The 13,315-nt window shown below is 41.1% G+C and overlaps 1 protein-coding gene across 1 annotated transcript; it reads left to right on the top strand.

The window, feature by feature from the left end:
- The first annotated feature begins 9,220 nt into the window (after positions 1–9,220).
- On the top strand, positions 9,221–12,768 carry LOC122011049. The gene is made up of 2 exons (XM_042567491.1): positions 9,221–12,650; positions 12,698–12,768. The coding sequence occupies exons 1-2, from the start codon at positions 9,254–9,256 to the stop codon at positions 12,766–12,768; spliced, it is 3,468 nt and encodes a 1,155-aa protein (XP_042423425.1). The 5' UTR covers positions 9,221–9,253.
- The last annotated feature ends 547 nt before the right edge of the window (positions 12,769–13,315 follow it).

Raw genomic sequence — 13,315 nt, forward strand, 5'->3', positions numbered from 1 at the left:
CTTTGAAAGTTTCTATCTTCCTGTCTATCCCTCTTTTCCTATTGTAGACTTATTTTCATCCAATGGCTTTTACACCATTTGGTGGTTCTACAAGCTCCCAGATTTTATTAGAATACATATATTCTAATTCTGTATTCATTGCTATTTACAAAAGATGCTGCATCTTTATCTTGGAGCGCTTTATCATATGTCCGAGAATTAGGTTCATGTTCAGCAGGGATTAAGTCCAAAGACTCTCCCAAAACATGAATATATTAGGTTGCCTAACAACCCTCCCACTATGACGAGGCACTTTCTGCAATTGTGTATCATCTGTGATATGTGTTGCAGTTTCTTGTGATATTTCATCTTGTACAATTGGTACTCGATTAGACGTGTCCTTTATTTTTTTTTCTTAAGAACAAATTTACTTATGGACTTGTGGTTATGACCTTATGATTTTTAAGACTATAAAATTACTTTCATTTATCTAGGATAACCCACAAACAAGTGAACTCCTGTCCAACTTATCATTATCTCTCTTCAACATATGTGTTGGACTACCCGAATCCGAATATTCTTCAAAATAGGCTTACACCTATTCAACAATTCTATATGAGTAGAGAGTTCTGATTTGGAAGGTACTATGTTCACTTTTGTTTCCAGTGTATGTCCTTAAAATGAATTTGGTAATTTTCTGAATAACTCATCATCGATCTAATTATTCCATAAGAGTCTTATATCTTCTTTCTACTACACCATTCTGTTGGGGTGTACCAGGTGCAATTAGTTGGGATTGAATCCCGACTTCTGATAAGTGACTCCTAAACTCTCCTAAGAGGTACTCGTTACTACGATTTCACCGTAGTGGGTTTATACTTTTACACAAAGCATGTAACAAGTATCGGGTAGTGACCAACCGATGCAGATAAGAAACATAATCATTACTATTTGTTAAAAACACTACTATGCATATCAAATGACATATCTAAAAAGATAAGTCAAAGTACCCGCCTCCAATAAGAGGATCGTATCTGATCCAAATCCGACGTCGAGATGCTCGTCTCGCGTCAATGTCTTGTATTACCAATTTAAATATATTTTATTTAGCTAAATTCTTATAAATAGCTAAATAAAATCTCTAACCCTAAATTAGGGTAAAACCCTAATCAACACATAAACATAAACCTAATTCACACATCAATTATACTAAAAACCTAAATCAACCTAATTTAACCTCTTACCTCAAACTCACAGCTAAGTGTCTGCTGGAAATTGTGGCCGAAGTTACCGCTGTCATAGTTTTGTTGCCATCACTACCCAAGAACCACTGCCAGGCATCCTTCACAGTTAGACCATTCCCATAAGGATATCAAAACACAAACCTCTATGAATCTTGAACCCAAAAGTAAACAGACTTACCCAACCGACAGTTTCCCTCTCTGGCGGAATCGACGCAGTGAAGAGAGTTGAGGTGTCGACTGCGCCAGGAGGTGCTGAGCGATTCTGGACAGTGTCGACCAATCAGCGACGACAGTAGCCAGTGGTGAGCAGAAGACGTCTAGGGCAAAGAGGGGAAAGCATTGCTCGAAGCTTTGGCCGGCGGTAAGAAGAGAGGAGATGGGTCGGCGATAGTGCTAGGGCACAGGCGACGGCGGCGCTGGGTCGAACCTAGTGGCCGACGGTGCTCTCGTGGCAGCTGGCTGGCAACGATGATTAGGTGGCAGAGGGAGTCGGCGTCGGTTGTGGAGGCCAGTGGCTGGCTAGTGCATGAGCACAGAGAGGGGTGGAGATCGGGAGAAGGGAAAAAGAGGAAGGATCGGGAGGGTGGCTCAGCCTGTGATGGCTCACGCTTGTCGGTGCTTGGGCAGGGACAGAGGAGAAGAGAGTAAGGGGATTGGGCAGAGGTGAGGAAAGTGTTCGGTTTCGGCCACGAAGAGGAAGAGAAACCCTTGGCCGAGGGGTTGAATTGCGAGGGGAGAAGCGTCGCGGGCGACAGCGGTTGGAGAAAGGAGTGATTCAGCGCGTGGAGGTTAGGGCACAACACGGGTACACGGAGAAGAAAGGAAAAAATAAAGAAAAGAAAAGGAAATATTTTTAAAAAAAATCAACCATTTCCTCGCTTAAATGGGTAGCCTAACAGGCTTTCTCTGTTGGGTTTTTCGGGCCACGAAAACCGCGTTTTCGCGACGCGGAAACCCCGAATCACCCTAGCCATTGGATCTCGTGCGAAGAAAACTTTCCGAAAACATGAGTACGAGTTTTAAACTACGATCTACAGTAGATCTACAAAGGAAAAACATTTTACCTTCGAAGCGTGCCCTCGCAAATCCCGCTCGTCCAACGGTACGCCGGATCTCGAAGTTGTCAACGTAGACAACTCTCTAGTGATATCCACACGAACAAGGTGTGTTCTCTAACACACAAGGATGGAGAAGAGAGCACCCAAGTGTGCTAGCACTTTCTAGGGCTCTCGGGTAGGATTTAAAAAGGAGAGAAAGGAGAGAAAGAAAAGAGATCTCACATAATCCTCTAGGTACCCTCCTTTGTGACCTTCACTTCACCCTTTTCTTGGAACACAACTCATACACCTTCTACCTCCATGAAAGCTCACGACAACAGCAAGAGAAAGGAGGAAGAGAGCTAGGAGGAAGGAGAAGCATTCAACACCACTTGAATGACACAAAATGAAACCTCCTACACAATTAGTGTGGCCGGCCACACACATGTAACCTCCCCATTTAATGTGGCCGGCCACATTAAATGGAATGGGAGGTGTAACCTCTATGAGGTGGCACACCTCATGAGGTGGAGATGATGTGGCTTCCATGTAGGATGAGTCATCCTCCATGAAGTGGCAATTCATCAAGTCAAACTTGATGTTTCAACTTCCCATTTTGGTCAAGTCAAAATTGACCAAATCTCTTCCATGTTGAGTTGAATTCATTCTTTGATTCAAGCCAATTTCAATCTAATGAATCTCAATTCATTAATATAAATTGACTTAATGAATCAAATTTAAATTAGACTTATTCAACAATTGAATCTAATTGAGTCTAACTCAATAAGTCTAATTTAAATCAATCCGAATCCAATTGTTCATCATATGAACATAATCTCCATCCACTTGTTCTTTGTGTGTGACCCAATAGGTTCTTGTAACGTTGGCAATGTTTCTAAACTCCTTTAAAAACATAAGCAATGAGCGGCATCTAGCAATACATCATTGCTATCCAAGTTACAAGAAATGTTGAGATCCAACATCACCTTGTGACTACTAATTGTGACTCCTCACAATATATGACAAGTGTCCTTCTATCCTAGACATCTAGATTGATCAATGTGAGGCATAGACCGTGTCATCCTCTGACCAATCTAAATCTTGAACTCCAAGTAGACTCACTAAATCAAATGAGCTCAATATCCTATATTGACTCATTTGGGCATGGCCATGCACTTCGTGGTCTCACTCTATCAAGAATACCGATGTCTCTCCCGTCATATAGGAGGGATAGATCCCATCTACATCACTCACATCCCTCTGCATAATTCGTTACATACCCAGTAATCGCCTTTATAGTCCACCCAGTTACGGGTGACGTTTGACGAAACCAAAGTACATAACTCCTTATGTAGGGAACCATGGTGACTTCAGGTCTAAGGACTAGTAGTCATACTAATAGCCACATGAGAAAGTATATGACACTCATATAACGATCCATGATACTTTCTCATGGCGGGTCATTCAGTATACATTCTCTAATGCATACCCATGTGTCAACTTGATATCTCTATATCCATGACTTGTGAAATCAAGTCATTGAGTTGACCTACATGCTAGTCTTATTGCATTAACATTGTCCCTGAATGTTAATACTCGACTAGGAATGATTTAGAGTAGTGTTCCCTATATCATCTCACTATCGATTAAACTAATCGATTGATATAGGTATGAACCTTCTACTCAAGGACGCTATTATACTTAGTCTATTTGGCACTAATACAAATAAGTATAATAACCAAACAAATGCCTTTATTAATATACAAGAATATGATACAATAAGTCCAATATACAATCATCAAATGATTGGCTCTAGGGCTTTAGCTAACAATCTCCCACTAGCACTAGTGCCAATCAGTGTAGGCTCTAAGCCCAAATGACCAAGTGTGACCATCATGCTTCCTCTATTCCAAAGCCTTGGTTAAGGGATCTGCAATGTTAGCCTCTATAGGTACTCTACAAATCTTCACATCTCCTCTCTCGATAATCTCTCGAATGAGATGGAAGCGCCGTAGTATGTGTTTGGTCCGCTGGTGTGAGCGAGGTTCCTTCGCCTGTGCTATAGCTCCATTGTTGTCACAATAGAGCTCAATGGGGTCAGCAATGCTAGGAACCACCCCAAGTTCAGTGATGAACTTGTGGATCCAAACTGCCTCCTTTGCTGCCTCTGATGCAGCAATGTACTCGGCTTCTGTTGTAGAATCGGCTACTGTATCCTACTTTGAACTCTTCTAGCTAACAGCACCACCATTAATGTAAAATACGAACCCCGACTGCGATCTATAGTCATCCTGGTCGGTCTGGAAGCTAGCATCACTGTAACCCTTTACAGCTAGCTCATCATCGCGTCCATATATCAAGAAATATTCTTTAGTCCTTCTTAAGTACTTAAGAATATTCTTGACCGCTATCCAGTGACTTTCACCTGGATCTGACTGGTATCTGCTCGTCATGCTTAAAGCATACGAGACATCAGGTCGAGTACATAGCATGGTGTACATGATCGATCCTATGACTGAGGCATAAGGGATCTAATCCATGCGGTCTCTCTCCTCTCTAGAAGAGGGACCTTGAGTCTTCGAAAGACTCACGCCATGTGACATCGGCAGAAATCCCTTCTTGGAGTTTTGCATGGCAAACCAAAGGAGTACCTTGTCAATATAAGTACTCTGACTTAGGCCAAGCAATCTCTTAGATCTATCTCTATAGATCTGTATCCCTAGAATGCGGGATGTCTCACCTAAGTCCTTCATTGAGAAGCAACTCCTTAGCCAAGTCTTGACAGACTGAAGCATAGGGATGTCCTTCCCAATGAGCAGTATGTCATCCACATACAATATGAGGAAGACAACTATGTCCCCTACAACCTTCTTGTAGACACAAGGTTCATCTTCATTCTTGATGAAACCAAACTATTTGATTGCATCATCGAATCGAAGATTCCAACTCTGAGAAGCTTGCTTTAGTCCATAAATGGACCTATGCAACTTGCATACTCTGTTAGTATGCTTTGGATCTACAAAACCCTCAGGTTGTGTCATGTACACATCCTCGAGTAGGTTTCCATTCAGAAACGAGGTTTTAACATCCATCTGCTAGATCTCGTAATCGTGGTAAGCTGCAATAGCAAGCATGATCCGAATGGACTTAAACATCGCTACTGGTGAAAAGGTTTCATCATAGTCAATACCATGAATCTGCTTGAAACCTTTAGCTACCAAGCGACCCTTATAGATAAGTCCATCCTTGTCAGTCTTTCTCTTAAAGACCCACTTACACCCAATGGGTTTTACCCCTTCAGGTGGATCAACCAAAGTCCATACTTGGTTGGTGTACATGGATTCTATCTCGGATCTCATGGCTTCTAGCCATTTCTCGGAATCTGGTTTCATCACAGCTTCCTGATAGGTGGTAGGCTCATCCTCTATGAGCATAACGTCATCATGGTCAGACAAGAGAAATGAGTATCTCTCAGGCTAACGACGTACCCTATCAGACCTGCGAAGAGGTATGTCTACTTGAACTGGTTGTTGTTCCTCAACTCCTTGTGGAACAACATCATCCACAACACTTTGTGGTTCCAGTTCAATTTCCATCGAGGCATCAGTGCTATTGTTCACATCTTGAACTTCTTCAAGATCGAACGCGCTCCCACTAGTCTTTCTAGAAACAAAGTCCCTTTCTAGAAAGACCCCAGTCTTTGCCACAACTACCTTGTGCTGACTGGGAATGTAGAAGTAATATCCCTTAGTTTCCTTAGGATATCCAATAAAGTAGCACTTGTCAGATTTGGGTCCTAATTTATCTGAGACTTGACGTTGAACATAAGCCTCACAACCCCAAATCCTCATGAAAGACACCTGAGCATCACTCCCAGTCCATATCCTATATGGTGTCTTTATCACGGCCTTGGATGGAACTCGGTTGAGTATAAAAGCTGCCGTGTCTAGAGCATAACCCCAAAGGTATGTCGGAAGATCTGTGTGACTCATCATGGATCGTACCATATCTAATAGGGTACGATTCCTCCTTTCGGATACACCATTCCACTGTGGTGTTCCAGGAGGAGTGAGTTAGGATAGAATCCCACACTCAGCTAGGTAGTCACGAAACTCATGGCTAAGGTATTCTCCACCTCGATCTGATCGAAATATCTTAATACTCTTGCCAAGCTGGTTCTGTACTTCATTCTTGAATTCTTTGAACTTTTCAAAGGATTCTGACTTATGTGTCATCAAGTACACATAACCATATCTACTGAAGTCATCAGTAAATGTGATGAAGTATCTATAACCGCCTCTAGCAGCGACATTGAAAGGGCCACATACATCACTATGTATGAGTCCTAACAAATCAGTCGCTCTTTCGCTGTGCCCACTAAAGGGAGTCTTGGTCATCTTGCCTCATAGGCATGACTCGCATATCTCATATGATTCTAAATCAAATGAGTCCAGCAAACCATCCTTATGGAGCTGGGATAAGCGCTTGTCATTTATATGACCTAAGCGACAGTGCCAGAGATAGGTTTGGTTCAGGTCATTTGACTTGAACCTCTTGGTATTTATGTTATAGATAGGGCTCTCAAGGTCTAGAATATAGAGTCCGTTTATCAGAGGTGCACTACAATAGAACATATCGTTTAAATAGATAGAACAACATTTGTTCTTTATTGTAAACGAAAATCCTTTCTTGTCCAAACAAGAAACTGAAATTATGTTCTTAGTCAAGGCAGGCACATAATAACAATCATCTAATTCTAGTACAAGCCTAGAGGGCAGAGATAGATGGTAAGTTCCTACAGCAATAGCAGCAACCCATGCTCCATTGTCTACTCGTAGGTCTATCTCACCCTTCGTCAATGCTCTGTTATTTCTCAGCGCTTGTACATTAGTACAAATGTGCTAAGCACATCCGGTATCTAATACCACGATGAAGAAATAGAGAGGTTGACTTGTATAACATGTATACCTGAAGTAGAAATCTTATTTCTCTTCTTCTTAAGATCTTCCAGGTATTATTTGGAGTTCCTCTTCCAGTGCCTTGCTTGTCCTTGATATAGGTGACAAAGATGTTCAACCATATCGTAAGTGCTCATCAACTCATGTTGCTTCTGAAGCTCTGAGTTCATGGTTGCGAGCATAAGACAAGACACATCTAATGCGTCATTGATAAGCTATGAATTAACATATTAATTTTGGGTTAATATTTGGTGTTCTTTATATATTTGCACATGTTTAATTCCAATTTTGATTATATTTCCCCAAACAAGGTTTTTATGAGCTTTATGATGTTTTTCCATCTTATGCGTGATTTATTCCTCATTTTGTGAATTTGGTCTTGTAGGGTACACAAGGACTCATGATTCAAGTGAAGGCTTAGTTCACTCAACCAAATGGAGTAGTGCAAGGCCACCTTTGGGCTCAATTAAACCTGGATTCCAATGGATTTCAAGGAGCTTAAACCCAAGCTAGATCACACATGAGCCTTACACCAACTTAGGGTTCAATGAGCCAAAACCCTAGGTATTTAAAGAACATTTTGGCACGGTGAACAGTGAGCTCGCGCTACTGTTCATCGTGCCAGTTTTCGTGACGGCGCAGTCATGACTCCTCCCTTCTTCCAGAGCTTCGAACCAGCTTGTCTTCACCAGCGTGGAGTTCCTCAACCTCCGACGATCAGATTCCGACCATCAGTTCTCATCAGTGAGTGGATTTGGCGAGCATGGTACTGTAGCTGTGGGCTGCAATTTTCAGCTCAGATCAGCGGCGTTCTTCTGGTCTGAGTTTCCATTCCATCACAGGATTATCGGCGGTGGTCCTCCGGTGGTTCTGAGCCCTTTTCCGACAGTTTTCCATCCATTTCAAGCCTTCGTCCAGTTCGTGACTACAGTGCCAGCGAACCCAGCAGCGTGCAGCAGAGTGACACTTCAGAAACTGATCTCGCTGTATTTTTGTGAGCTGATACAAGTTAATCTGAGTTGTCTCGAGTTCAAGGACACCATCTGACTTCTGTTGGAGTGTTCTCTGCAGATCCTTGTGTGACGACAAGGAGAAGATGAATTTGGTCCGAGATTTGGGTGTAGGGATGTTAGATTTTCTTTGCAATTTGTTTCTAGCTTAGGTTTCCTTGTTTACACAGTTTTGTTTCTGAATCTGATAGTTTATAGTTTGGATTTAGTTGTAGTTTCATTTTCTACATGAATTTGATATGCTAGTTCTGTTTTTGTGTGCTGTTTTGTTCTGTTTGTGCAGAAATATTTTCTACGATTCTGTTTTCTAAGTTGTGGCTAACCAGATTTAGTCTTTAGTTGATTGTTGGTAGCTTAAGATTAGTTACTAGTTATTAAGATGAATCCAGAATTTATAGTTCAATAATTGCAATGGGTAGAGTTTCATTTAGTTCAAATTTATTTCTGCAGTTTTATAGATCAGTGAAGGAATAGTTTGAAGTTTAGTTTCTTTTGGTTTTTAGACTTATTTCAGCAGTAGGGTACTTTAAGTTCTTGAATTCATTTCTAGTTTTATGATTTTATTTTGAATTTCAAATCCCCATTTTATATCTAGAAAACCCAAAAAGTATGTTCTTAATCCAAAACAAGCACGTTCTAGCATAATCCTCGGAAATTCGACTCGGGCCTTATACTAAAACATTGCTTTGTGTAGTTGCGGGTTTTCGATCTGAACATTAATTTGGGAGTTAATTTGTGACATCTATTTAGAGAGCTCACCAAATTTTGGCGCCGTTGCCGGGGAAACTTTTAAACTTTGCTAGAATTATTTGTTTGTTTTGGATTGTGAATAATTTTCTCAGCTTTAGTTTGCTGATTTTTCTGATTTTATTGAATATCTACTGAATTTTGATTGTTTATTGGCTTGCATGACTAGGTCTTCCTTTGCAACATTGCTTGAACTAGACCCGGAGATTGAAAGAACCTTTTGGGCTTTAAGGAGACAGGCTAGGTCAGCAACAACTTGTGAGAGCAGAATTTCAGAGATGGATAATCAGATAACGGAAGGGGATCGAACTATGAAAGAGCTTGCAGCACCAGATGTGGCTTATAAGTACTCATGCATCACTTATCCAGACTTGGCAGGAGATTTTGAACTTAGATCAGGACTTATTCATCTGCTTCCCAAATTTCAAGGGTTATCAGGAGAGGATCCCAACCGCCATCTACATGAATTCCATGTGGTTTGTTCTACCATGAAACCACAGGGTATTTCAGAAGAAGACATTAAGTTGAGGGCCTTTCCATTCTCTTTGACAGGAGCAGCAAAGGACTGGTTATATTGCCTTCCAGCTGGATACATTACTAGTTGGATTGATATGAAGAAAGCATTTTTGGAGAAATTTTTCCCAGCTTCTAGGACTGTAACTATCAGAAAGAGCATTTGTGGTATTCAGCAAGTAGTGGGAGAGACTCTTTATGATTATTGGGAGAGATTCAAGAAGCTGTGTTCGAGTTGTCCACAACATCAAATTAGTGATCAGCTCCTTGTTCAATATTTTTATGAGGGTTTACTTCCCATGGATAGGAGCATGATAGATGCAGCAGCTGGAGGAGCCTTGGTGAATAAGACTCCAAATCAAGCAAGAGAGTTAATTTCAAATATGGCAGAAAATTCACAGCAATTTGGGAGTAGAGCTCTTGGGACTAGAGTGGTTAATGAAACTCATTTGGTTTCGAATGAGCAACAAGAAATCAGAAACAATTTGCAAGAATTGACCTCTCTAGTGAAGCAAATGGTGTTGCAAAATTCGAGTCATGTTTCAAATTTTCCTTTATCAATGATGAAGTTGTGTGGAATTTGTTCAAGCCAAGATCATTCTTCGGATCATTGTCCTAATTTATATCAAGATGAATCTGTTGCAGCCATTTCAAGACCTCAATTTCAGCAACACAAGTATGATCCCAACTCTTCAACATATAATCCGGGATGGAGGGATCATCCTAATTTGAGGTATGGGAACACATTTTATCAGCAGCCAACACAAAATCAGATTGGTCAGCCATCATTTCAACATCAGCAGAATCAACATTATTTCCAGAACCATCCAGCAGTTCATTCTCAGCAAAATCAGCACTTCCAGCAGTCACAATTTCAGCAAAACTTCAACCAAAATCAGCAATTTCAACCATTTCAGAATTTTCAGCATTCGAATGTTGCATTTCAACCACAATTTCAGAATGCACAGAACCAGCAAAACCATTATCAGCAAATTCAGCAACCTGTGCAGAATTTCCAGCAGCCAAGCAGTTCGAATCAGCATCAATTTCAGCTTGCACTTCCATCTTCTACAAGTCCTAGATCAATGCAACCTCAGCAGAATTCTAGTAGCTCAAAAATTGAGGATTTGATGCAGCAAGTGCTTCAACAACAACAACAAATGATGCAACAGCAGCAACACCAGCAAAGAACTGATACAACGCTGCAAAACATTGAAAGACAGATTGGGCAACTTGCTAGCAACATCAATCAAATGCAGAACCAAGGATCTGGGCAGTTACCTTCACAACCGACTCCAAATCCTAAGGGAAATGTGAGTGCATTAACTCTTCGAAGTGGTAAAACAATTTCAGAGCCAAATCAGAAGTTATCAGCTGGAACACAGCAGTGTTTTTCCAGACCATTTGCAGATTCAAACCTACAGAATTCTCAGATTTATCCAGCAAATTCAGAGTCAACAGAATCTGAACAGAATGACATTTCTGGTACTGATCAGCTACATTCTACACAACCTGCAACTTCAGAATCTACTCAATTTGGTGGAGCAGATTTTAGTTTGGATTTTACCCCAACAGCAGCTTCAAATTCAGCTCCAAATTCAGCACAGAATCTGGAAAATTCTGCACAGAATCTGGACAGCAATATTACCCAGCAAGGAGTTGAGCATTCTATTCCGTTACCTTTCCCTCAAAGAAGTGTACAACCAAGAAAAGAAATGGAGGAAGAAAAGGCTAGAGAATATCAAGAATTGGTGAAATTGTTCAGCAAAGTTGAAGTGAATGTGCCTTTGCTTACCATGATTAAGCAAATTCCAAAATATGCCAAATTCCTCAAGGATCTTTGTGTGCACAAAAAGAAATTAAAGGGGAATGAATTGATAAGTATGGGAAAGAATGTTTCAGCATTACTTCAGCCAGTTCCTCAGAAGTGTGAAGATCCAGGAGTTTTCACCGTGCCTTGTGTTATAGGAGATTGTATTTTTGAGGATGCGATGTTAGATCTTGGAGCTTCTATTAATGTGATGCCTAAGTCAGTTTTTCAGTCATTAAGAATTGGACCTTTGCAGCCTACAGGTGTAGTGATTCAGTTGGCCAATAGAAGTCAAGCACACCCAGCTGGAGTGATAGAAGATGTATTGGTAAAAGTGAGGGAGTTAATTTTTCCTGCAGATTTTTACATCTTAGATATGGAGGGTGATGTGCTTGCAAATAGGGCTCCGCTTATTCTTGGACGTCCATTCTTGAAGACTGCTAGAACGAAGATTGATGTGCATGCTGGGACTCTTTCTATGGAGATAGGAGACACAGTGGTTAGATTCAGCATTTTTGAGGCTATGAAGCATCCTAGAGAGGATCATTCTATACTTAGCGTGGATATCTCAGAGGAGCTGGATGGCATGGAGTTCTTGTCAGATATTGATTCAGACTTAGAGATTTCTGATTTTGGTACAGTGAATGAATTTGTTGTATTATTGGAAGATGTTTTAGATGTGGAATCTGATGTCAATTCAAGTGAATGCGTAGGGGATTGCTTGGGAGAAGCATTACCCCTAGGATCGCTCAGAGAGGAAGAGGTATGTGTAGGGGATTGCTCAGCAGCATTACCCCTAGGATCACCTATTATGGAGCAGACACAAGAGGAGTTGAAACCATTGCCCCAACATCTGAAATATGCATATTTGGGAGAAAATCAGCAGCTACCTGTCATCATAGCTCAGAATTTGGAACCAGATCAGGAGGAGAGATTATTAGAGATTCTGAGACAGCATAGGAAGGCCATTGGATGGACTTTGGCGGACATTCCTGGGATTAGTCCTTCCATTTGTATGCATAGGATCTATTTGGAGGAGGATGTGAAGCCAGTGAGACAGCCACAAAGACGACTGAACCCTTTGATCTTGGATGTGGTAAAGAAGGAGGTGACTAGACTCTTACAGGCAGGCATTATTTATCCGATTTCTGACAGCAAATGGGTAAGTCCCATCCACGTGGTTCCAAAGAAGTCAGGGGTGACAGTGGTAGCTAATGAAGAGAACGAACTGGTGCCCACGAGAGTGAAGAATTCCTGGAGGGTATATGTGGATTACAGGAAGCTGAACCAAGCAAGCAGAAAGGATCATTATCCACTACCTTTTATTGATCAGATGTTGGAGAGGCTGGCAGGTAAATCCCATTATTGTTTTCTTGACGGGTATACTGGTTATTTTCAGATTTGCATCGACCCAGAGGACCAGGAGAAGACTACCTTCACCTGCCCTTTTGGGACATTCGCATATCGTAGGATGCCATTTGGTTTATGCAATGCTCCAGGGACTTTTCAGCGATGCATGGTGAGTATTTTTGGTGATTTATTAGAGCATTGCATGGAAGTTTTCATGGATGATTTTTCTGTTTATGGCTCGTCTTTTGATGCATGTTTGGATAACTTGTCTAGAGTTTTGGGTAGATGTATCGACACAGATTTGGTTTTAAATTTTGAAAAATGTCATTTTATGGTAGAGCATGGCATTGTTTTAGGTCATATAGTCTCTAGGAAAGGCATTGAAGTAGATCCTGCTAAAGTTAGCGCTATATCTTCTTTATCTTACCCCGCATGCGTGCGGGAAGTGCGAGCTTTTCTTGGTCATGCAGGATTCTACAGGAGATTTATTAGAGACTTCAGTAAGATTGCTCTACCATTATCTCAGCTACTTCAGAAGGATGTTTTGTTTGATTTCGATCAGAGGTGCAAAGAAGCTTTTGACAGATTGAAGGAGGCTCTTACTTCAGCACCTATTATCAGACCCCCAGACTGGTCTTTACCTTTCGAGTTGATGTGTGATGCTTCA

This window comes from Zingiber officinale, chromosome 8A, assembly GCF_018446385.1.
Source record: "Zingiber officinale cultivar Zhangliang chromosome 8A, Zo_v1.1, whole genome shotgun sequence".
Classification (NCBI taxonomy): Eukaryota; Viridiplantae; Streptophyta; class Magnoliopsida; order Zingiberales; family Zingiberaceae; genus Zingiber; species Zingiber officinale.

Coding starts and splice junctions, on each gene's coding strand:
- LOC122011049 (XM_042567491.1), top strand. CDS start 9,254: ATGGATAATCAGATAACGGAAGGGGATCGAACTATGAAAGAGCTTGCA. Junction 12,651..12,697: donor GATGTTGGAGAGGCTGGCAG/GTAAATCCCATT, acceptor GGTTATTTTCAG/ATTTGCATCGACCCAGAGGA.